This window comes from Nipponia nippon, unplaced genomic scaffold (assembly GCF_047370975.1).
Source record: "Nipponia nippon isolate SJK-2023a ecotype South Korea unplaced genomic scaffold, ASM4737097v1 scaffold_1, whole genome shotgun sequence".
Lineage (NCBI taxonomy): Eukaryota > Metazoa > Chordata > Aves > Pelecaniformes > Threskiornithidae > Nipponia > Nipponia nippon.
This window is the reverse complement of record NW_028262290.1, coordinates 81,463,614-81,488,045: the sequence shown is the minus strand read 5'-3', so window position 1 is coordinate 81,488,045 and position 24,432 is coordinate 81,463,614. Positions and strand designations below refer to the sequence as shown.

The window sequence follows — 24,432 nt, the reverse complement described above, 5'->3', positions numbered from 1 at the left end:
TGGCAGGGGTGGGGAGAGGTGAGGGTGGGAAGCAGCAGAAGAAAAAACCCCTCTTTCTTCAGGATAAGTGATTTTTATAGTTTGCCACCTATGGTGAGACTTCCACTAAGGCTAGTTTATTCTTCATGAAATTGTAGAACATATGAAAATGATTCTAGTTTCTAGTTGAGTAAGAAAAACAATAAATGAAACAATCCCTTTCCTCTGCTCCCCGACAGTTCCCACGCACATCGAGCATACTAAAGGATATCCAGCCATTCTTATTGGTAGTTAAACTCGCATATCTTTAACATTTAGAAAAACTCCGTGAAGTTATCAATGTAGTTTTGAAATAGTGATTTCCATATGTAAGAAAGCTTCTGAATAAAATGCAGCAAAATTTTATACGTAAACCTGTTTTTGGGTTAGTTTTGTTTTGCTTTTTAACTGCATGTAGACTGACCTTATAACACCAATAACATATGCAGGAAGACATTTTAAATGCTCTGGAAACCACATCATTTGCAGCTTGCTATTGCAGAAAGTTCTTCCATTCCTACTCAGATCAAACACCATTATTTTTAGGTTTTGCTTTAGCCCTTTCTCTTCTCAGAAGACAAATCTGACAAGTAAATCAAGGTGGCTGGGGAGAGAGAATGACCATGTGAACCACTACGTAAAGCCCATTTCCCAGGTTACATGGGTAAGAAGAAAGGATCACGGATACGCAGTTGTCTTCAACGTACACAACTGTTGTAATAAGCAATCGCTCCACAGCAACACTGCAGTGAAGACAGCAGACTCCACATGAACATGCTGCAGAGTGACTGTGGGTATTAGGTAAGAATTTGATGGAAAAACATCTCAATGCGTATACTGAAACAATAGCTACAGCTTTCTTATGGTTCAAGACAGAAAGCTCAGACCCATAACTTCTCCTACTGAAGTAAAAGCAAAAGGGAGCTGACTTCTACACCACAAACCCAACATTTCTTAATTTAACATGCAGGGACCATTATTTAGTACCACTACCATCTTAGATTAGACTTAAGCAACCGAAGATGTATCACAATTCTCAATTTCCATCTGGGACAGTGACCTGTATCAATATATGTAATTTTAAGTCCAAACAAGCAGCCTATTAACGCCTTTCCATGGTTTACTTCAGGCTGTACCACAAAGCTCTCTTTGTCCTTTAGCTCCATCAGGTTTTCTGTATTCCAGAGCCTTACCCTGCATTAGCTCTCCCTGTCTGCTCGACAGCTCTTCCTGCGGCTCCTCGCAGCAGCAATTTTTTGTAGGAACTCATCCTCGGTAATAACGAACCAGTCAGGTAATCTTAATTTGGCAGGCAAGAATACATCTACGTGGAGAACACCTTTAGGCAAAACCCAGGCTGGGCACAGTGCACAAACTCAGCGCCGAAGAGGCTGGATTGCACAGCACATTGCACTGCAGCACTGACCTGCCCTCACCCTCATCCTCTGCTTAAATATTCCTAGACCCCAGCCCAATGGGACAACAAACTTTGACCAAATTAGCAAAGAAAAAAAGCTCATATACTGACCCATGCCATTTGCTAGCATTTAAAATAGTACTTTTTTTAAAAGGAAAAATTACCTGTTTCTTTTCTCACCTTACCTGCATAAAGCAAAAATGAATTTTCTTGGCTATACATTATATATCCTTTCCTTTAAAAAAGTAGACAGCTACCAGCCTCATTTCTGAAAGTGAAGTACTGATGAAAGGCCCTTCAGACCCCTAGCTATTCAAGACATTTCTCAGTTACTTAAACTTGTGACAAAAGTGTCCAGGTGAAAATTTTGTCAATGGCTATTTCATGAAGATTTTAGAATTCCAGGCAAAAGAGCACTCTTGCTTTTAAGATAGCATTTGGTAAGAAAGCCTATATCCCAGTGAGTAAACAAAGAAACTAAAGAAAAAACAATTAGAAGAGCATTGTATATCCTCAGTAGATAAGGTAGCACAAACGAAGCATCGCACGCCCGTGTCTATTACTACAGTGAAGGAATGGAATCAACTCCCTGCAGTTAATCTTGGGGCTCGCTGATGGACGCTGTCAGACTGCTAAAACCATTTTAAGATATTAATGTTTTGCCAGCTCACCCCACCGCAGAAGTAACAGCTCATCAGTCTCTGCCACTGAGAGACAAGAAATTAGCTTGCTACAGCTTCAGCTTCTCACAAGTACCAGCTCCTACCTGCAGCATCTGCAACCACCGTTTGCCACTGCATGAACCTCCCTATGGAAGTGCTGCCTCATCTGTAGGTAGTATTAGCCTTGCATGTAAGAATGGAAACATTCATCTCTTCCTTCGTTTAAGATGACAACTGGAGTTAAACTGACTGCATTTCTCATACTCCAAGACATTTGCATGGTAATAGAAATAACTTATATTAAAACAACGATAAACAGCATTCCAACCTAATCTTTGTAAGGCCCCGTTACATTTTGCACCATCTTGGGGAAAATAAGCAGAACAAGAAAAGGAAGCTAATAAAATGCAGAAATTTCATTTTTAAACACCTATTTGTGTTGCTTTACAGCCTAAAAAAGAAGCCAAAGAGCCAACCTTTTTTTCCTTAATATCTACCTTCCGTGAGAAAAAAAAGTTTCAAAGCTTATAGCATTAAAAACCCAGCTTCAAAATTCTTGATCTAAATCTGTCTTCTCCGGAATCTTCCCCCTTGTATGCCAGACATTCTATTTACAAAAGGAATTAATATATTTTACAATCAGTACTACAAAAGTTATTTTAAAAAATTCTTGTTCATCATAAAAGTGGAGAAGTGTATACAAGATAGTTGAAATCAAGAGTGAACTCTTTATTCAGTTCTGCCAGCATCCAAATGTCACTATTTTAAAACCATTTTTGAAGTGATCTATAAGACAAATGCTTTCATCATTTAGAAGTGCACAGTTCTTATAATTTTGAGTCATGTTTCTGCATGTGGCAGAGAAAAGATTTAGCCTTTTCCAAAACTCTGCAGGACCAAAGACCATCCAGACCTAGGAGCCAAAGTTAGACATAAATCCATAACTATTAAAATTTTTGAACTACATTAACATTGCACAAACCAATAGGAATTTTATTTACAATATGCATTTCCCATTTAAAAAAGAAAAAAAAAAATCAGGCAGACTTTGCATACAAATCCTGTCTTTGGCAAGTTCGACTCTCTGCCTCACACCAGAATACTCTAACACAACCAAGAAATTGTAGAAGAGCAAAAACGCATCAATAAATAAATCTGAGGTTCAATCTTCAAAGGTGAGCTCCCACACTATGATTAAAATTCTGAAAGGAGCCTAACTTTGCCTTTTCCTCAGTGTACAATGTGTCCACAGTTTAACTGCTTGGAACACAGCTGCGCCACTAGGATCTGGTTTCTTCAGCTCCATGCACAAAGATCATCCTGTTCCCAAAAAAAAGCCTCGCTGCTCCTCAGTCTCACAGATAACACTGCCGGTCTGCAAGGAGCGGAATCGTTACAACAGTGGCTCTTTGGACTCACATTCAGCGTGATGTTTCCTGTTCCTTACTACCAGTGCTGCCAGCTGCCAGAGACACTTTAAATTGAATCAGTCAAACTGTAGTTTGCAATGAATTGTGTGAACATCCTTAATTTGAGATTTCCAAGAACTCCTTTCAAAATACTAGTGTGTTTCAATCAAAAAAAACCCCAACCAACAACCACGTCTAAAAAAACATGCAGGCTATCTAATTAGCTGGCAAACCTGAGAAAAGTATTTTCTGATTTCAGGTAAAGAGGTATGTTCAGCTGGGTGGTTAATAACCTTCCCTTCTACATCTTGGGTAAAGCATTTGTCAAGAGCAACTGATATGAAGACACTGAAGTATTCAGGCTTTAATTAAAAATACTGGGAAATGAACCATTTATCCAACTATTCAGTCACCAAGGCCAGGATCTAAACAAGTCCTTCCTGTGTCCAGCTTTGCAGAACATGCCCTAGCTGTTGTTCATGCCTACAGCAGGAAAGAGTATCAAAAAGCACATCACATCGTAAACTCTCTCCCATTGTAATCATTTGGCTATTATTTTCTTGAGTTTTTAACTCTGTTCTGTGCTGTAGCCAAGGAATTGGAGCCTGTATGCCACTCCCAAGAATGAAGAGGCCTTTCAAAGAAACGATGAGATGTTCGGTGTCCCTGGTCTTCTCTTTATCTGGAAAAGCTTTGGGAAAATTCTGACTCCTCAACAGAGTCACCACTGCAGCATGCCAAATCAGCTTGAAGGATCCCAGCCACTGTCAGCAAAACCACAACAAACCAGATAATTCAAACAAAATCTTTTGGATGAGTGTAAGGAATGTTGTTCCACATACATTCACTACTTAGCAAGGGGTGGGAGGGGAGAAGAAATATGCCATGCCTTGTCTCTACATTGGAGAAAACACAAAAAGTGTTCCAAGCGAGAAATACTTGCTGTCCTAATCAGACATATTGAAGAAACACTCATTTTTTACATTAATTTTATTTTCCAGGTTACCCTTCATCATCCTTTTTTTTCTTCATTTGAATTTTCTCATATAGTCTCCTCAACTGTATTTAAAACACCCTTTCTCTTCCCTTCCCACTCCAAAGAAAAAAGGAATCAACCTGTTGGTGTGAAAAAACAATCTGGTCAAAACAAGGTTTAATTTCCAAACCAGTTGTAACTGCACGTACAGGAGTTGGGATTCTTTTTAACATAAATTTCTTAGCTTATTAACTTAACTGGAAATGCATGCAAAGACAAAAGGAAAGGGTAAGAATATATTCATCAGAACTGTTCAGAATATTGAATTATGTTCTTGACTTAAAATTCATTTCTTTTAAGTCACTTAAAAGGAAAACGAACAGTTCTAGTAACCAAACTAAGTCATTTAAAACAAAACAAATGCTTTTAAAATTGCACACATACTCCCTGTACGAAATACTGATGCTAAAGTTCCATACATATTCATCTGGAGGAATTGCTTCTGCAAGCTGTGTGGGCTACTTGCTGGTTGGTATTAGTGACCAAAACACTTTTCTTATTCCCCTTCTGCTAAGTTCAAATCATACAAATGCATTTTGGTTAGTAACAAATGGTTTTCATCAAGACCTCGCCTCCTTTTGTCTCTGCTCAGTACCGCCTACGAGAAGTCACGTCCATGTAATAGACCAGGTTGTCGCACAGCGCTGCTAGGTATGGCAGATGGGCCCCAGCCGTGACCCAACACCTGCTGCTTCTGGAAGCTGGAAAGGCACATGGGCACTGAGAGCACCTGTCTGGATTTCAAACGTTAGCATTTAACGCAAAAAACTTACTTACTTTCGCAGCTTCTTTTATTATATTAAAAGACACTTTAGCAAAACGAAGCAACTTCCACAACTCCTCTGCACTACATCTAAGAGAAGAGCAAAATCAGAAATGGGCATTTGCTCTCTCTCTTTTAACTTGGATTTCACGTGCTGCTTTTTTGTAAATTATAAACACAGATCCGTTACTAAATACAATTAAGTATATTTGGAGGCTAGCTTTGCCATAGGGAGAAGAAAAAGAAGGGAGCGAAAAATCCACAGGACAGAGGTTTATTATTCTACATTACCTATCAGATGTTAAAACACAGAAACACCAGAAAATGCGTACTGCCAAACAATTCTGCAAATGTGAGTGATTCTGTATCGTAATTAACATTTTTTTATATCTACTCTGAATTCTAGATGTAGGATACTTCAGTCCTGAAAAAGAGAAGACATTTCCATTTGGGTTACACACTACATGTTTTACTTCCATTTAAAAGAAAATTAGCTCTGAACCAAAAATCGAACATGGCTGCACACTTCCCAAAATTGAAAAGGGTACACTTTCTACAAATTACATCATCACCACTCACTAGAATTGGGGAAATGCAGTTATAGAATAGCCACTCTAGTTCTACGCTTTAGGTATTTCAGAAAGCAACTACGCTTAGTTTAAGAAAATGATGCTCCTTTAGGATAGCAATTAAAATTTAGGTGGACGAAATTTTTTTTAATGTCACAAAATTTTTGCATATTCTCTTTTCCCAGTTAGTTCCTCCTGAAGAAAGCATGCCATCATGGTAGAAGTCTGAGATTGGTAATAATGTTAACTTCCTGAAGCACACAAAAAGACCTAAACAGACTCTATATCCTAATACGCATGCCTCTTGCTGACAAAAGAATGAGGTTAGTATTCTTAAGAACTTAAACTTTTCCAAAAGGTAACACTGTCTTTCAAAACCTCTCAATCTGACAAAACAGTGCTATCTCCTTCTGCAATTTAGAATGGTATTTTGCTTTATAAAAACAATAAAAATGCTTCTATGTGAAAGATGAGACTGTCAAAATAGATAAAATACTTATTTCTCAAATGAAAATCACTACAGAAATGTAAATGCTTGTCATCACCCCTACAACTTCAATAACAGAGCAAGGCCTTGTTATTCCACGAACAAGGAGATTGCAAAATACTACTACTAATATTTTACTCCAGTTCTGATGACGGTAATCTCAGCATAGTCTTATGAAGATGATATGAGTGAGCACTGGATTCCATAGCCTGGACTTTCACTCAAGGAAGCAACCAGGATACAAAAAGAACACAGCACGTATCTCTCCAGGGTACGATCTACTGTGCGCGCCTTTTCTTTCGCTGTTACTCTGGGCCTTTCAACAGAGCTGAGTCAGTGGTTTCCAAACTGGTTATGGTACGACTGCATTTAGTCCTGCTACATCTTCAGGGTGAACACACCTAAGCTTGTTCTACTAAATCAACCAGCAATTAGAGTGCATGTATTTTGTTACCCCCGAGACAATGAGAAAAGGTAGCACAAAACACACTAGGACAGACCACACAACCAAGTCCAGCTATGATAAATAAACTCTTAGCTACTGACATAAAAATTTTAAGATGTGTGGTTAATGATTTGGTGGTTTTCACCAATCAAGCTTTTCTGTTTATAATATTGCCTAAAGTAACCCACTCACTCAACCAGTCTTCAGCCTTTTGGTTTTTTGTGGTGGTTGTGGTTTTTTTTTTTTTTTTTCCCTAAAAAAACCCAAACCTTTTACTTGATACACTTTTTTGCTAGTGAGCCCTGCTTTCTTTCTCATTCTCTTTCAGGATCTTTTTCATCACTACCAATTCCCTACATTTAACATTCTTAAGTAGCCTCTCCTCTTATTAATAAGGGGAAGAGCAACAGCTTGAATTTAGACCTTGACAACCCCATTTACTTCCACGTCCCTTAAGCTTTTCTGTAGAAAGCAAGAGATGACCATTTAGCTTTACTCATTCCTCTTTGCAGGTGGCTTCCCAAGCAGCTTTCCTTCCTTCAAGCATATTTGCAGGTTCTTACATGCAACTAGATTTCCCTAGACTCTATGTTTAAGGAATCTCCATATCACTAATACTTTAAAGCGTACATTAACAAATGAACATATGCCTAACAAGGCTATGATGACACCCAGCATGGTGCAACAAGAATAACTAGCGCTTTTCATGAGCGGAAATACTTTTCATGATTCCTTTCCATTTCTTACATGGAATGAATATATTTTGGGGCAAAATCTTAAGCATTTCTGATATCCCAGAGACACTAAGGTGAGTCCAAGACTCCAGGGAACACTTAGAATATAACAAGTCCGTGCTGGTAATTCTAACTTTTAGCACAGGATCACAGGATCACTCAAGCTGAAACGGGCCTCAAAAATCCATACAGTCCAACCTTCTGCTCAAAAGGGTGGGTCAGTTCTGAGATCAGACCAGATTACTTGGGGCTTTGTCCAGTCTGCTCTTGAAAACCTGACATACTTTTAACCGCTTCTTGTAACAGGGACTATTTCTGCTGCATTGTAAATGGTTAACATACAGTAGGTTGGACACGGCTGGTTTATGACCCAGGGAAAATGACTACAGTATTCTGGTCATCCGGGACAACTCGATAACAAGCTTACCTAAGATAGCCTTTATTATTATGCCTGCATGTCAGTGATATAGATGTTTTCTGTCACTATAGTGGTTAACCATTATGCATCCATCCTAGGAAATGCATACTGCAAATTTCTGAAAGCGTTATGAGTACTTTTCCTGGGACCATGAAATGTTTTAATGGTGCTATTCACTTACTACAACAGCCTCTTTTACACAGTTTGCTCCAAGAATTCCATCACTTATTTGCGTAACTTCCATGTTAGAGAATGATGAATTTAAGTTCAATAGTTGTCCCAGGTAGGGAAAAATGGCTTGCTATTTGTACTCAACACAAAGCTAGGAGAAAACACAAGCATGTTCCAAACTGGAACTATACCTGTATCAGTGAATATGCACGCAAAATGGTAGCAAAAACATGGCATAATGAAGCAGTGATTTGAAACCAATGTCAACAACTTAAGAGATGTCAAGGGCATCTGTTAAAAAGCTTCTGAGAGTTGCGTTAGAAGTGATGCAGCATTTCTGATTTAGCATGCATAACAGACTAATATTTTACTATTTGATTGCAGGAAAAGTGAAATGAAGTCAATGGGACACGGACTTTCAGCAGTCTCCTCACAAAAACAGAACTGGAGGAAGTCAGTGGAATGCTAAATCCTGCTACTTTCACCTGCAGGTGGTAATGATGATAGATGATGTGATGTAATGTGGTGATGTCCTGAAAGGTGCACAAGAACATTGGCTCTAGACTGCTCCTCAACAATTTTCTCCTCTCCACTAAACACAAAACACATAAATACTCTTCCCAATACCAAGTTTAAGAATATGAGTCACAGCAGCAAAAGTGCCAGAAAACTAGAAAGTCGGAAAAAGAACAGAAGTCCTTATGGACACCATCAATATTATACAGTTCTGTGACAGAAGAAAAACGCATAGTGTAAAACATCTCAGATGGTCCTTGGAAATGAACAGCCATCCCAGCTGCAGAAAAATATACACCAATAGGTCCTTGTCGTCCGTCACAAACAAGGCAGTTACCACACAGCTGTGACAACTCCATGTTTATAGGAGCACTGTCCTGTCCAAACAGGTGACCCTGGCCCCACTCTCCCTGTCCCTCACTACCCTGCCAAGCTACTTACTCATTGAAATGGAAGAAAAATTCTTTGGGTTGCTCTCAGGTGCTCTTTGGAGCACCAGGTCTGAAGATTTACTTAATCCAAAGCAAAATATGGACAACAGAGACACCCTCAAGAAGTAAATTCTCAACACTGAAGCAACTTTTTCAACAGTTTGTTGCACATGAAGAGGGACAGTTAAGGAAAATAAACACCACTCCAGGATGTTTTTCTTCAACTGCAACATACAAACAACATTTGCAGGATATGATTTTAGTTTGCACTCTGTTCTGCCTCAAAACCTCGGTTAGAAAAAGAACCTGCTGTCAGAGAAAGGCTAATTGCAAGCAAAGTAACAACTCTCTTGGGAAATCTAAAGCCATCAGAATTGCTGGTTTATATCCACCTTCTACCTCCCAGAGATCAGCTGTGCAAATACATCTGTTCTGAAGCAGATACTTCTTACACAACAATTTCCTTTCCAACTATGATATATAAGAGAAATATATTTGGCAGCTGTCTGGACCAAAAGTACATTCAAGCCAGTATTATAAAATTTCTTCTTTTTCTCAGCTGTAATACTGAGAAAATACTTTGCCCAAGCAGGGCAAAAAGCTTTCATTACCTATGAAATTCCAGACACAAATTAACCACATACTTATGCCCACAAATAGAGTCAGCATGGGAAATACAGATATTATCTGACAGGTCTTTCTGGGCTGGGTTATAATAAAAGAATAGTGCAGGAGTTAAAGGCAGGTTTATGCAGAAATAAATCCTATGATGTTTCGGAGCACATATAAACCTGATTTAGAGAGAACTCTTCTAGAAATTCAAATTGTGAGATTCATTGAATCTCTTTATCTAGTTTAGGACTGCACAATGCCAAGGAAGCAATTCATACAGACTTTACTGTTTATTCAAGGCCGAATTAGAATTTGGCTATTAACTCTGACCATCTGATATAGTTTGGCTATAAAGCTCAATGAAAAGATTATGATCTAATGGACCACAGTCAATTGCTGACATTATATTTAAGTTTAGTTATGCTCAAACCATGTTTTTAACTGCAAACTCAACTAAAACCACAAGGTGGGAAAGTCAGGATAGAGAATTCTTGTTTTACTTGATATTGCAGCTATTTTATTTACCTGGACTAAAGCATGAGAACACGTTTGAAAAACCACACACACACACACAAAACCTAAATTCAAACAATCTTTGCCACTACTCGACTAATAATGCTTTTTGGCAAAATATTTGTGATTACATGGAGATTTATGATTTATTAGGCTTTCAAAACAACTGATAATTGTGAAGCTGAACTTTAGCTATTAAAAAACGTCTGCACCTCTGTTCAAGCTCAAGTCTGCCTGATAAATAAGTTGAACTGACACTGCAGCATGGCTATTACAATTTTTGGCTAAGTTACACAAGTGGAGTGTGAAATCCAACTCACTGCTCGGCTTTGCCTCCTGTGAGCTCCTCATAAGGCTTTCTACTACCTGGTTATCTGGATGGGCAGCCTGTTATTAGGAAATTTTATGAGGAGATAACTGATTCATCAAGAAACAGAATTTTTTAGATTAACATTTAGCATCTTGTACAAGATATTCCTCGATATCACTTTCTGCATGTGATCGCATCCAGCTGTGTAGCAGAAGCAGATCCCTTTCTGTATGGTGCCCTGGAAACTGGAGTCCTCACCTTTTGCCACATGGCCTCAAGGCACCAAGGCAAAGCAAGTCCGGACCTACTCATTGGTAGGAGTTACTTTCCCTGCTGGCCTGGGCTGTAACTTTCATTTCCTGCAGCTGCAAACACTGTCAGACAGTCCCACAGGCAGCACTCTGGCTCTGAGCCACGGGTGGGGATCCTTTTTCCTTACACATGGCCCATGCTTCTCTTGCTTGGAGTCTCAAAACAGCAAATCCTCCCCTTCTACAGCCTCCCTCTGCTTGCAAGCAGACAATTGCTGCCCAAGTCATCCTCCTTTTCTTCCACTACAAACACTGAGTCCTTCTTCAATTATTCAAACTGGACTCCCATTTTACTTGATCAAATTCTGCTGCTACATAAAAGTACTTGGACTCAACATGGAAACACTGTTTCTCATTTCAAAGCTCTTTATCATAGGTGAGACGTTTTACCTTTACTCTCTCCCCTTCCCCTTTCATCTAAAATTAAAATTCTGAATAGAAAGTCTCCAGTTGTGCAAGAGCAAGTTTACTTAATGTAACAAATTCAAGACTGTTTCATCCCATTTTGTGGCCTCACCTATAAAATCTCTCTCTTTTCTGGGGAAATATCTCTAGATCACCAATGCAATTTTTCTTTTTCTTAATTCCTGAATAGGAGGTCCCTACACCAATTCAAGAGCAGCTCTGACACCTCCAACATCTGCCCTACATCACTCCTTCCCGTCTTGCCGGTGTAGAAAAGGCCTTACTACACAGCTCTTTAAACAAATTTGTCAACCTTTGTCTTGAAAAGCGTCAACCGTTTGATCCTCCTTATTATGGTAGATTCTTTGAGAGATACTACAGATGGGAAAAAAAAACAAACTGCTGAAATAACATTTTTCTGTTTATGGCACAGGACAATATCCTGAAAACAAAATCAAAAGCCAGTATTCAGTACTGCAGTGGTGCATAGTATGTTACCATGTTCCTGAGACATAGAATCATAGAATCATTAAGGTTGAAAAAGACCCTTAAGATCCTCAAGTCCCACCGTTAACCTACCACTGCCAAGTCCACCACTAAACCATGTCCTCGAGCACCACATCTACCCTTCTTTTAAATACCTCCAGGGATGGAAACTCAACCACTTCCCTGGGCAGCCTGTTCCAATGCCTAATTACCCTTTCGGTGAAGAAGTTTTTCCTAATGTCTAACCTAAACCTCCCCTGGTGCAGTTTGAGGCCGTTTCCTCTCGTCCTATCACTTGTTACTAGGGAGAAGAGACTGACCCCCACCTCACTACAGCCTCCTTGCAGGTAGTTGTAGAGAGCAATAAGGTCTCCCCTCAGCCTCCTTTTCTCCAGGCTGAACATCCCCAGTTCCCACAGCCACTCCTCATAAGACTTGTGCTCCAGACCCTTCACCAATTTCATTGCCCTCCTCTGGACACGCTCCAGCCCCTTGATGTCCTTCTTGTAGGGAGGGGCCTAAAACTGAACACAGTACTCGAGGTGCAGCCTCACCAGTGCTGAGTACAGGGGCACTATCACCTCCCTGGTCCTGTTGGCCACACTATTCCTGATACAGGCCAGGATGCCATTGGCCCTCTTGGCCACCTGGGCACACTGCTGGCTCATGTTCCAGCGGCTGTCGACCAACCCCCCCAGGTCCTTTTCTGCCAGGCAGCTCTCCAGCCACTCTTCCCCAAGCCTGTAGCGTTGCATGGGGTGGTTGTGACCCAAGTGCAGGACCCGGCACTTAGCCTTGTTGAATCTCATGCAGTTGGCCCTGGCCCATCGATCCAGCCTGTCCAGATCTCTCTGCAGGGCCTTCCTACCCTCCAGCAGATCAACACTGCCACCCAACTTGGTGTCAACTGCAAACTTAGTGAGGGTGCATTCGATCCCCTCATCCAGATCATCAGTGAAGGTATTGAACAGGACCGGCCCCGGTACTGAGCCCTGGGGAACACCACTCGTGACCGGCCACCAACTGGATTTGACTCCATTCACCACCTCTCTCTGGGCTCGGCCGTCCAGCCAGTTTTTAACCCAGTGCAGAGTGCACTTACCCAAGCCGTGAGCAGCCAGCTTCTCCAGGAGAATGCTGTGGGAGACAGTGTCAAAGGCCTTACTAAAGTCCAAGTAGACAACATCCACAGCCTTCCCCTCATCCACTAAGCGCGTCACCTTGTCATAGAAGGAGACCAGGTTAGTGAAGCAGGACCTCCCTTTCATGAACCCATGCTGGCTGGGCCTGATCCCTTGGTTGTCCTGCACTTGCTGCATAATGGCACTCAAGATGATCTGCTCCATGACCTTCCCCGGCACCGAGGTCAGGCTGACAGGCCTGTAGTTCCCTGGATCCTCCTTCGGACCCTTCTTGTAGAGGGGCGTCACGTTTGCTAGCTTCCAGTCATCTGGGACCTCCCCGGTTGACCAGGACTGATGATAAATAATGGAGAGTGGCTTGGCAAGCTCCTCTGCCAGCTCCCTCAGTATCCTTGGGTGGATCCTGTCTGGCCCCATGGACTTGTGCGCATCCAGGTGGAGGAGCAGGTCAGTGACTGCCACCTCTTCGACAACTGGGGCATCATTCTGCGTCCTATCTCCATCTCCCGGCTCAGGGGCCTGAAAAACCCGAGGATGACTAGCTTGACTATTAAAGACTGAGGCAAAGAAGGCATTAAGAACCTCAGCCTTCTCCTCATCCTTCATGGCAATGTTTCCCTCTGCATCCAACAAAGGAGGGAGATTCTCCCTGGCCCTCCTTTTGTCACTAACATATTTATAAAAACTTTTTTTGTTGTCTTTAATGGCGGTGGCCAGTTTAAGTTCCAGCTGCGCCTTCGCCTTTCTAATCTTCTCCCTGCATATCCTCGCAACATCCTCGTACTCCTCCTGAGTCGCCTGCCCCTTCTTCCAAAGGCGGTAGGCTCTCCTTTTTTTCCCAAGTTCTAGCCAAAGCTCTCTGTTCAGCCAGGCCGGTCTTCTCCCCCGCCTGCTCGACTTGCAGCACGTGGGGACGGCCTGCTCCTGCGCCTTTGAGACTTCCTTCCTGAATAATGTCCAGCCTTCCTGGACTCCTTTGCCCTTCAGGACTGCCTCCCAAGGGACTCTGTCAACCAGACTCCCGAACAGCCCAAAGTCCGCCCTTCTAAAGTTCAGGGTAGCAGTCTTGCTGACCCCCTTCCTTACCATTCCTAGAATTGAAAACTCTATCATTTCATGGTCACTGAGCCCAAGACAGCCTCCAACCACCACATCGCCCACCAGGCCCTCTCTGTTCGTGAACAGCAGGTCCAGCGGGGCGCCTCCCCTGGTTGGCTCGCTTACCAGCTGGGTCAGGAAGTTATCTCCCACACCCTCCAGGAACCTCCGAGACTGCTTTCTCTCTGCTGTGTTGTATTTCCAGCAGAGATCTGGTAAGTTGAAGTCTCCCACAAGAACAAGGGCTAGGGATTGTGAGACTTCAGCCAACCGCTTGTAGAATACTTCATCTGTTTCCTCATCCTGGTTGGGTGGTCTGTAACAGACTCCCACCAGGGTATCTGCCTTATTAGCCTTCCCCCGATCTTTACCCATAAGCACTCAACCTTATCATTACTGTTGTTAAGCTCTAGACAGTCAAAACACTCCCTAACATACAGGGCTACCCTTCCCCTTCTCTTTCCTAGCCTGTCCCTTCTAAAGAGCTTGTAGCCATTCGTTACAGCACTCCAGTTGTGTGAGTCATCCCACCATGTTTCCGTGATGGCGACCATATCATAGTTTTCCTGCCACGCAATGGCTTCCAGCTCCTCCTGTTTATTGCCCATGCTGCGTGCATTGGTGTAAACGCACTTCAGTTGGGCTATAGATCTCTTCTCCAACACAGGCATGCCACCCCTAGGCTCATCCCCAGCAAGCCTGGTTTTAGCTCTCTCAATGAGGCCTGCTAACTCCTGAGTCAGAATCCTTTTCCCCCTTTGCGACAAGTGAACCCCATCTGTCTCCAGCAGCCCTGGTGCCATGTAAACTGCCCCATGGTCGAAAAACCCAAAATTCCGCCACTGGCACCAGCCCCCAAGCCACGTGTTGATGAGGTGGGTCTTCCTGTTCCTTTCCATATGCCTCCCAGCTATGGATGGGATGGGGGAAACCTGCACTCCTGATCCTTCAAGTAATTGCCCCAGTTCTCTAAAGTCCCTTTTGATCGTCTTTGTGCCTCTATCAGCTACCTCATCACTGCCAACCTGAACAACCAATAGCAGATAATAATCAGATGATTTTACCAGCATAGGGAGCTTCCTCGTAATGTCTCTTACCCTTGCCCCAGGGAGGCAGCAGACTTCTCTATGGGATGGGTCCGGTCGGCATATCGGGCCCTCTGTTCCCCTCAGAAGGGAGTCGCCTATGACAACTACCCTTCTTTTTTTCTTACCAGTGGCCATTGTAATGCATAGGGCCGACTGGTTCCCCCTAGTCAACCCCTTGGATGGATCACTGTCCATATCTTCATCCTCCTGGCCCTCAAGTTCCAGAGCCTCAAACCTGTTGTGTAAGGGCACCTGGGGGGGCGAGGTAGGCTGGGAGAGGATTTGCCTGCTGTGCTGAGCAGGGATCTGCATCCATTCTCCTCCGTCTCTTGGGTCCCCTTCTTCTGCCTGGTGGCAAGAGGGTAGGGGAGCCTCTCCTTCTCTTGATGCTTCCATCTGGCGTGCTCATCTCAGGGATGGTAGGGAGTGGCTCCACCAGTCTGTCTCCCTCTTGCACTCCCTGATACTCCTCAGTCTTGCTACTTCTTCTTTCAGCTCTGCCACCACGCTGAGCCAGTCCTCCACCTGCTTGCACCTCATGCAGGTGTTGTCTCAGCAGCCCTCTGTCACCCAAGCAGGGCCCTGGCACTCCCTGCAGCCAGAGACCTGAGTGGCTGCATGTTTTAGTGGGAGCTCCGTCTGTGTCGCCACATCCCTTCTGGCCATAGCTTTTGTCCGAGTGGAAACCATGGCTAAGTCTCATCCCTACCTTTCAGGTCCGAACAAACCTATACAGATACTTGAATTATAAGAATGTATAAAACAAGCAGACATTGTACCTCCAGGTAAACAAAAAGATGTCTGTGGACAAGTTTTGAACCAAACAGATAGTAACATGAATTGGCAGTTAGATGTGGTCCCCAAAACACCTCATAACTTATAAAGAAGACATGTTAATGTAAGCCTCATGAGCAAAGGCTTGTTGTAACCTTTGTAGTTCTCCAAACAGTAGCATCTACAGAAGGGATATGATGGACTGTCACAAATTCTTCAGACTTCAGAAGTACTCATAAAGTTGGAAAAGACAGTGAACTTGCGATCTAAACAGGCAAGAGATTCACAAACAATTTTAAATACCTGCCAATTTTTCTGAGCTTACAAGTTTAATTTCATTATACTGAATCCTGTCCCCTGCCCTTTACCCAAAGGTCTGTAGCTCTGTAAATGTCCTGCAAACAAAGGAAAGAAGAAGAGCACGTATAAAAAGGATGTACCACAGAATGAAAAGAAACCCTTGTTAAAAAAGAGAGAAGCACCAAATAAAACAACAGGAACATTCTTTCTCCCCCACACCCAATAACATGTGGAGAATCATTGCAAAAAAAATTGTTGCCTTATGTATTACTTGTGAAAAACATGTTCTTCCAAAGCTAGTAATTTTTTTTTTTGTAGAGTGCACCAACTGTTCTTCAACCTCTTCACTACCCACTTGTTTGTCTTTTTTCCCCATTATAAAATGGATTTAGATTTTTTAAAATGTACTCAGCTGTGAACTGCACCTCAAATTGATTAAATGACCCAAATAACTTAAAAAATAGATTTGATATCCAGCAGAACGAGCAAGAGGTCTTGAATCTGCAATCAACCCTCCCCCTAAATGACTATCCACCTAGTGAATGCCTTTTTTCTATGTAATGCTTTCCCCATACTCTTAACAAAATGTTTGTTAACTACTATAAAATTTTAAAGATTGAAGATACTGTAAATGCATTTTTTTTACCCATTGATACTGATCAGATATTGAAAGCAATACACATTCTTAGAGGACAAGTAACATCTACACTTCTAGGCAAGTGATGAGGGTCATTTTTGGGGCTGCCTTCTAACATGAGAATAAAACAACGCTACCTTTCATGGTTGACAGATAACATGTGGACTGACAAGGAATGGCCAAGGTCAGCTGTCAGAACTAGTCTTCATTGAACATACTTTTTGTTCGAATAATCTTTCATGTTACCCTACTTTGGATAATAATTTCAGATTATTTAAGGCATTAAATACCACCCCACATTTCTGTATTCAGTGATGAAATGTGGTTTTACACAACTTAAGAACCAGCTGTAAATTAGAAGAGGTTTGCCATTTCAAAACTTTGAAGCTCACTTCACCTCTGATATATAATTTAAGTATATCAAGCTCTCCAACTTGTTTAGCTGGCAAGCAGTATTGATAAACACTGTTGAAAAGATCAAAATTGTAGGGTCCATAGATACTGAAAGGAGTGCAAAATTCTTCGCTTCAACAAACCATTTGTATAGCGTAAGCACTCAACATCCAAGCATCTACCCCCACCACTTCTGATGGTGATCACCTCACTTTTTCCTTTGGAATTACATAAAACCTCTCTCTCCCTGAGCCTCTCACAACAGCTTGCGATGCCAGACATGCACAAATTCCAGACTTGTGTCTGCTGCACGTGGCCTAGCCCATGAACTGTACAGAATGACTCAGAGCTGATGCTCACACTGCAAGCCTGACATATCACATGTATTTTCAGACCTAAAAACTCCAGAGGGCAATATCCTAATTTGTTGAATCATTCAAAAACCCTGAAAGTTTTACTGAATTATGGTCAAAAAAGGAAAAATATCCGTATTCAAAGACTGAAGTTGCAGAATCAAGCACTAGAAATCTAGGAAATATAACATTTAAGAGTTATCCACGCAAGTACATGGACTGCCTTAAATTACATTAGTCATTCACTCACTCTTTGTTATGGGGGTTGTTTTCTGTTTTGTTTTATTTTTTAGGAATTCATACCTCAATCAATGCCCACAATGAACAATTCTGAGAATATAATAATTGTTTTTCCATTCTTCTGATTAGCATATTCCCCAATGCCTTATTTAAAGATCTTTAATCAAACGCAGCACTTGAGAATGAGTAATTGTTTTGTGGGATTGTCTGAGGTACTTTTCACTATGGGGGAAAAAATAAAATCAAAGCACTCCACTAATTTTGCTTAATTTTTGTAATCCCTCTGTGAAGTGAACACTATCAACCTCTTTCAAGCAATAGGAAGTTGAGGTAGAGACCGAAGTCAAACGTACCCAGTGGTTTCAAGTACTCAGTCTAAAGTAATTTCATTTTTCGCCTTTTTATTTCCTCCCTGGATTACTTAACATATAATAGTTTGCATGTTCAAGACAGTTCATACTGACTTCTGTCACAGTCACATGCATGGGAAACTTTACAAATCAAACATCCAGCTCCTAAAGCCTGACACCCAGTAATGTGGGAATAAACAATTAGCAGCTGCTTCTTATCAGCTGGGGTTTACATGGCATGCCATAACATCCCACAGGAAGGCTGTGACAGAGGCAGGGACAGAAGTCACTTCTGAGGCTGCATTCAACCCTGCAAATCATGCTCATTCTAGCAATGGCCTTTTCTTCTTCAGTCTCCATGATTAATATAATTAATTAACGCTCTTCATTTCAAAGCAACATGTTAAACAGAAACTAAAGTAACTTTACAATGCTCTGCTCCATTTTCCCCAAACAACCATTAAAGGAAAAAAAGCAATACAAGTTATGTCCACTGGTTTGATTAATAAAAGTAACCTCTCAAAGACAAAAACAGCTCTGTCTCTCCCTCAGGAGTCTGACAAGCTCAATGTTCTTCACATAACATATATTGTCCAGTACAATCTGCCTCTCCTAATAAAATTCTCTGCATTCAAAGGTGAAGTCCCCTAGCTCCAAAGGAAATTGGATTTATCAATTCTGTGAGCGTTGTTAAAAAAAAAAAAAAAAATCCTGTTGACACTTCCGTGATTTCACCTCCTAGTCAAAGGAAAAAATGTTCCAGTGATACCTAACTACATTTTCCAATTTTATCATCAGAACAACTGCAAACTTTCTCTATCCAAATTGTTATAGGACACAAGAGGATGAAAAAGCATTCCAACTATACAGGTCAATCCTTCAGACTTCCCCTCCCAATTGCCCTGCATTCAGGAAGTTCCTGCTGTGCATGCTCCTAATGTAAGAAACACAAGCTGTCCCCTCTTTTAGCCAAGCACATTAATACAGCGTCTGAAAAAAATGGGAAAAATTGTAATGTGATAGCTGGGATGGACTGAATAATTGAAAAATTTGTGGTTATATTTATGAAAAACTCTCCAAAACTGGAATTTTGTGTTTTGGAAAACAAGTTTTCCCCAACGCCACTTTCCTGCTAATCTTGTTATTTGCAATAACAAACTTTTTGAAATGCATCTTTTCCCCTAGCATGTGATGAAACACCTTCTAATGAACTGGTTTTCTGTTTTTTTTTTTTTAATTCACATTGCTTTCTATTCACAGGCTGTAAACTCAAGTAGTTTCAAAAAGAGCAAGCAAGCACTTTCTCTAATAAGAAACTACTCTGTGAGCCTGGGGAGTTTACGGAGCCAAAGGACTACAGCACACCAAAGCCTTAAAAACTTTCAAAAAATTATCGGGTTTTTGTTGCACCCTTCAGGGGCACATTCTTTCATGCATCTGAAAAAACAAAGTAAGATTTCAGAGCTGCTCTGGGAAAAAGGGATGAACATCCCACTGCTATTTTGGAAAACTCAGTTAAGTAAAATACATGAGTCCAAATAGCCAGTTCCTGTGCCAGGGCATACGAATGTGTGTATTTACCTTTTCCATCGCTGAGCCTGATGTTGTCATAACTTCTTACTGCAGGGTTTCTCAGGAGCCACTGATATTGCATGCTGGAGATTTTCTTCCCTCCCCCCTTTCAGCACACGACACGTATAGATCTTCCTATCATCACAGCTTGATCTAACATGATATATAACTGTTCACCAAGACATAATTTGCTTAAAGCTCTTCCCTGTCTTCAGCCACATTTTCATTTAACATTGAGAATTGCTGACTGCTTATTTCGGAATAGACAGTGTGACTGCAGGTTGCTAGAAGCATTGTGTTTTATCTAATTAAAAACTAGAAACTGAAGCAGCGCAAGAATGCCGAAGTGGCTCTTTGCACAGTACTCCCCATTACCCAAAACTTGCACCACTGATGACGAGACTTTGTTTCCAGCATTTCTTACCTTTGTGGTTAAAAATCCCCTCCATCTCCATACTACTGCGAGAGTGAGCGATGCAGAGGGACCCGCAGGGGACCAGGCCTTCTGCAGCTGGGGACCGGTCTGTGGTTCGAACCAGACACCAGTCGGGCTTGTCATGGGGCCTCTCCAGGACCTCCACCGTCTGCCCACGGCGGATTGTCAGCTCATTACTGTTGCAGGCAGTGAAGTCGTGGATTACCACCGTCAGCTCGCACCCACCAGACAACTGTGAGGGGAAAAACAAGAAGGAGAAGCCAGATGAATGCTCGTTATCAAACCGCCCGTCACGCACCATTACCTATTTAGGATTCCTGGCAGGATTCCTACTTTGGATGAGATAGCAAGCTTCTGGGACTTTCCACATCAAGAAGAGATCATTTCAAAATCAGGCAGTTCTGGCGTTTTAGAACAGATTTTTAACTCTGCTTGTCTCTGCCTATGTACAAAGCACACCGGTTGTGACAGTGGTGGGCGGAGGATTTAAGCGGTTTTTCTTGCTAGACGGCTCCTTACGCCGAAAGCTGAAGTAGCAGTCGCTTCAGAACATATTTTATGGGTGATAATTGGCAACACAAAGCCAGATATTACTAAATGCAGTCACTCATGAGCTTTGTTATCTTGCAAATTCAAGGCAGAAAGAGGGATCTTTTTTGAATGAGCTTACTGCCTTATTCCCACCCCATTCAGTTTACTCTCTACATATGCAGGTCACAAAATCATCTGGGATACACCATACATAATTATAAAAATCAGCATGAAGTTCTTCCCAGATACTTAACTATTTGATACAAAATCCACACGGGCTTACAACTTTCACATTTTTGCTGATTCCCCAAATAAAACCACACAAACTTGAATTAAAAGTGTGCAAGCTCAGGGTTTTCCTCCCCCTCTTCGAAACACTTCATTAGAATTACTTTGCCTAAGCTTAAGTTTCGTCTCTTTGATTGTTTCATCTACTTTGATGTGAAATGAAAATTATTATCAGAATTTTGCAAAGTTCCCAAGATCGCTCAGCACCAGAGCACCCATCCAACTTAAGCAAACAGCCTGGGAATTCCTTCTCCATCCACATGGCAACGGCATTCCAGGCTACTTCAGCTTTTCTTGTGCGAATATTTCTATAGCTCAGGCTGCTTCAGTACAACATTCAAATCAGGTCTCAGCTGGTAGGCAACTTCTATGAATTCATTAATTTTGGACCAAGCCAGTAAACTCCTTCAACTCAGCGAGGTAATCCTGCAATGCTCGCGCTGACAAAGGGGGACAAATACCCTGTGAGTGTTCCAACTGCAGCAAATATAGAAGCATGTGCTACACCAACGTACTGCACAGTTCCTGCCGCGTTATTTTTGACTGTTACATTTAGGCTCTTGCATGGCTGCCAGCTACATCCCATGAGTTTTCAGAAAAGGAGATAAGAGACTGCATTGTTACTTATTTGTTAGTTTTCATTACAAGCCTGGAACTGAAGCACCAGATCAAAACTTTTCTAGAATAACACTGTTATCTAGCAAGAATTCTAGAGCAAATGATAAAGCCAGCAACACCCCAGTAAGACTCAAAGGCTATTTCCAACCTTCTCTTCCTCAAGCCTGCAACAAACGACAGGACATAACTCCTAGCAGATGGTCTGCAGTAACTCCAGAGCTTTCCCATGGTCTCTGCTTGCTAATCTCACCAGCTACCCTTGCTTGTGTGTGCACACAAAGAAGAAAAAAGTTTTCTTGGGGGGATGCAGGGGCCAAGCAGGGCAGAAAAGCCACATACATCTAGTGTTTAAGGAAGATAAATGAGGTTGCACCCATTTAGATCCAGGCTAAAAATTAATCACATTGCTTCTACTACATCTCTCCAGACAGCCCCAGTACCCAAATTGCAGGGGGTGGGTACATCTTCAAAACATGCTACCTCCTCCCTCATTAAAAAGTTTCCTGTTCCCTTACGCTCATTCTCCATCTTATATTAGTTTTCAGTCCATGCAAAACTATGCCAAAGGGGAAAAAGTAAAGAGCTTTCCCTTGTTTTCTGGTATTGATTTATGTCACAGCCTTCCTCAGACAAACTCAGAAACAATTGAAACCATCTGTATGCCTGATGGGGACTAACAAAAAAGCTGATGAAGTATGACTTCACAAGGTGTCCAATGCAGACCAAATTTTTCTCAGGAGAGTCCATATCCGCCCCCAATCAGTGCAAGCACCAAGACAATAACAAGTTGACACTTTCCAGAAACTGCATCTAGCCTTTGTATTTTCTCCTAAATACCTACAGGAGCATAGCTTTGGTGCTCTGCTTGCTTTCCTGACCCTTCAATTCCTACAAATAGAGATTAAAATATACTTTATGACCGGTGCAACAGCCACATGTTTTTGGCTTTAATATAGATGTTATTTCTTCTCCTTCCCCTAATAATAAAAAAAACCCCGTAAGATCTCAGATTTTATGTTCACTACGTATTTTATGTAGTATTAAGGAAAAAGCAAACAAAGGCTGTCAGTGGCTATGTCAGAAACTATTAAAGTACAAAAAAATCCCAGTCTTTCAGCCTGTGTAGAAATCAGATATCCTAGCTGATCAGCATTTCCACTGAAATTCAATATTCAATCACACTTCAGTACAGTGTGTCAGAGACTTCCCGCACGCCACTGTTGGTCCTACACCATCCTCAAACGTGCACTAATGCTGTTAGATGCCATTTAGTGCAGGAATTTCTCCACTGCTGCCTAACACACCAAAAACGATGATGATCTCTACCCAGCACACATCTACGTCGTCATGGAGAACTGACCAAGAAAGCTTTTACCAATTTTCCCCTCCTTTGGGATAACAACCCTTCTTTCTCCCCACAACAGTTACGGTTAGGAAATGCTGCTTTCCTCTTTGTTTCATTGCTCATTTTCTCTCCGTGACACACTTTCTGAAAGCAGTTTCATTTTTCGCACTGATTAAATGCAGTTGGACAGCAAGGAGTGTCTGTGATTAAGCGCACTGCTCAACAGCTGTTGTTGGACAGCTTTGGCAAGGCTCTCTAGGCTGGCTGGAGGGAAGAGCAAGAGGCACAGCAGAACTGGGAGACTGACTTGCACTGAAGAGTTACAAACCATCTAAATCCAAATTTAGGCTGAACAAGGGCTTTATATACTTTATCCATCCTTCTCAAGAAACCCTTTATGTAAACTGAATTAATCATGCAAGATAAAAATAAATGAGGCTATGTCTGAAACATGGCAACTAGAGACAGAGACAAGATGAGAAACAAAAGCCAGACAGAAATATAACCGCAGATTAAAAAAGGCGCAAGGTTTAATTAAACAGCTTATCATAGGACATAGTGTCTTGCTGTTGCTGAAATTAATGTTAACCATCTATGTTCATCTCTCTGAGGCCTTTTAATCACTGTTGCTTGTAGAGAGGAAAGAAATAAAACCACAACACACTCACTGGCTGAATACACTCTTAGCATAGGTTTGCTGAAGTCAGAGACACCACACCAAGAGTTCATCTGCCACCAGTATCTGAGATCACCACCACTGACAAGAGTTTTGCCACATACAACGGCCTTTACATCGGGCCATATAACCTCCTCTCAGGACTGCAAATTAAATTTACTGTCGCATAGTAGTTTTACATTGAGGAGATGGGACAGGAAAGAGAGCAGCTAGTAAGATTTCTCAATTATTTCAAGCATGAAAATCTTTAATCCCCTTTTAAAATGGAAAGAAGCGCACTATGGGAAGAAAGAAATGGGAGACTAACAAAAGTTCTGTCTCGAATAGAGAGTATTTTGCTTTGACCAGGTAGCTGCCCAGACTTGGTTTCTGACTCTGAAAAGAGGTGTATACTCAGAGCCACGTCTGGTTTTTGGCTAGCATTTTTTCTACTGATGGGAGCTTTTTCTCTTCTGCGGTCTCAGCTGGCAGAATTAAATACTTGGTTGTCTCCTGCTGCTTCAGTCCTTTTTCTGTTTTCCAAAGTACTACACACAAACTTAAAGAAGCATGAGAATGAAATACAACTTCACACAGACAGCAGTACAAAACGTTACCAGCTGCGCACAAAAGACAATTCGTTAAAAATAAAATATTGCTCCACTGACCACCCAGGGAAGCTAGCATAATTCTTACTATTTAGGATAACACCCTATGACAGCTTTTCTTCTAAAAGCCTCTCATCTTCTCAGCTACCAAAATAGTAGTTTGGATTATTTCACGTTTCTACCATCTCACTTAATACAAACATGAAAAGACCTATCAGACCTACACTGTTTCCTTCAGCCTCTCCATTTCATTTCCTATGCATTGGATCAAGTTCAAAAGACATTAAGATC

At 41.6% G+C, this 24,432-nt stretch overlaps 1 protein-coding gene across 2 annotated transcripts in view; it reads right to left on the bottom strand.

Annotated features, from left to right (window-relative positions):
- The window catches only part of TRIO (trio Rho guanine nucleotide exchange factor), a 258,198-nt gene that overhangs the window by 54,703 nt on the left and 179,063 nt on the right, over positions 1–24,432 (bottom strand). For both annotated transcript variants that reach the window (XM_087760929.1, XM_087760936.1), the window contains exon 34: positions 20,085–20,328. In XM_087760929.1, coding sequence (XP_087617055.1) covers positions 20,085–20,328 — 244 coding nt within the window. The remainder of the gene's footprint in view (positions 1–20,084; positions 20,329–24,432) is intronic.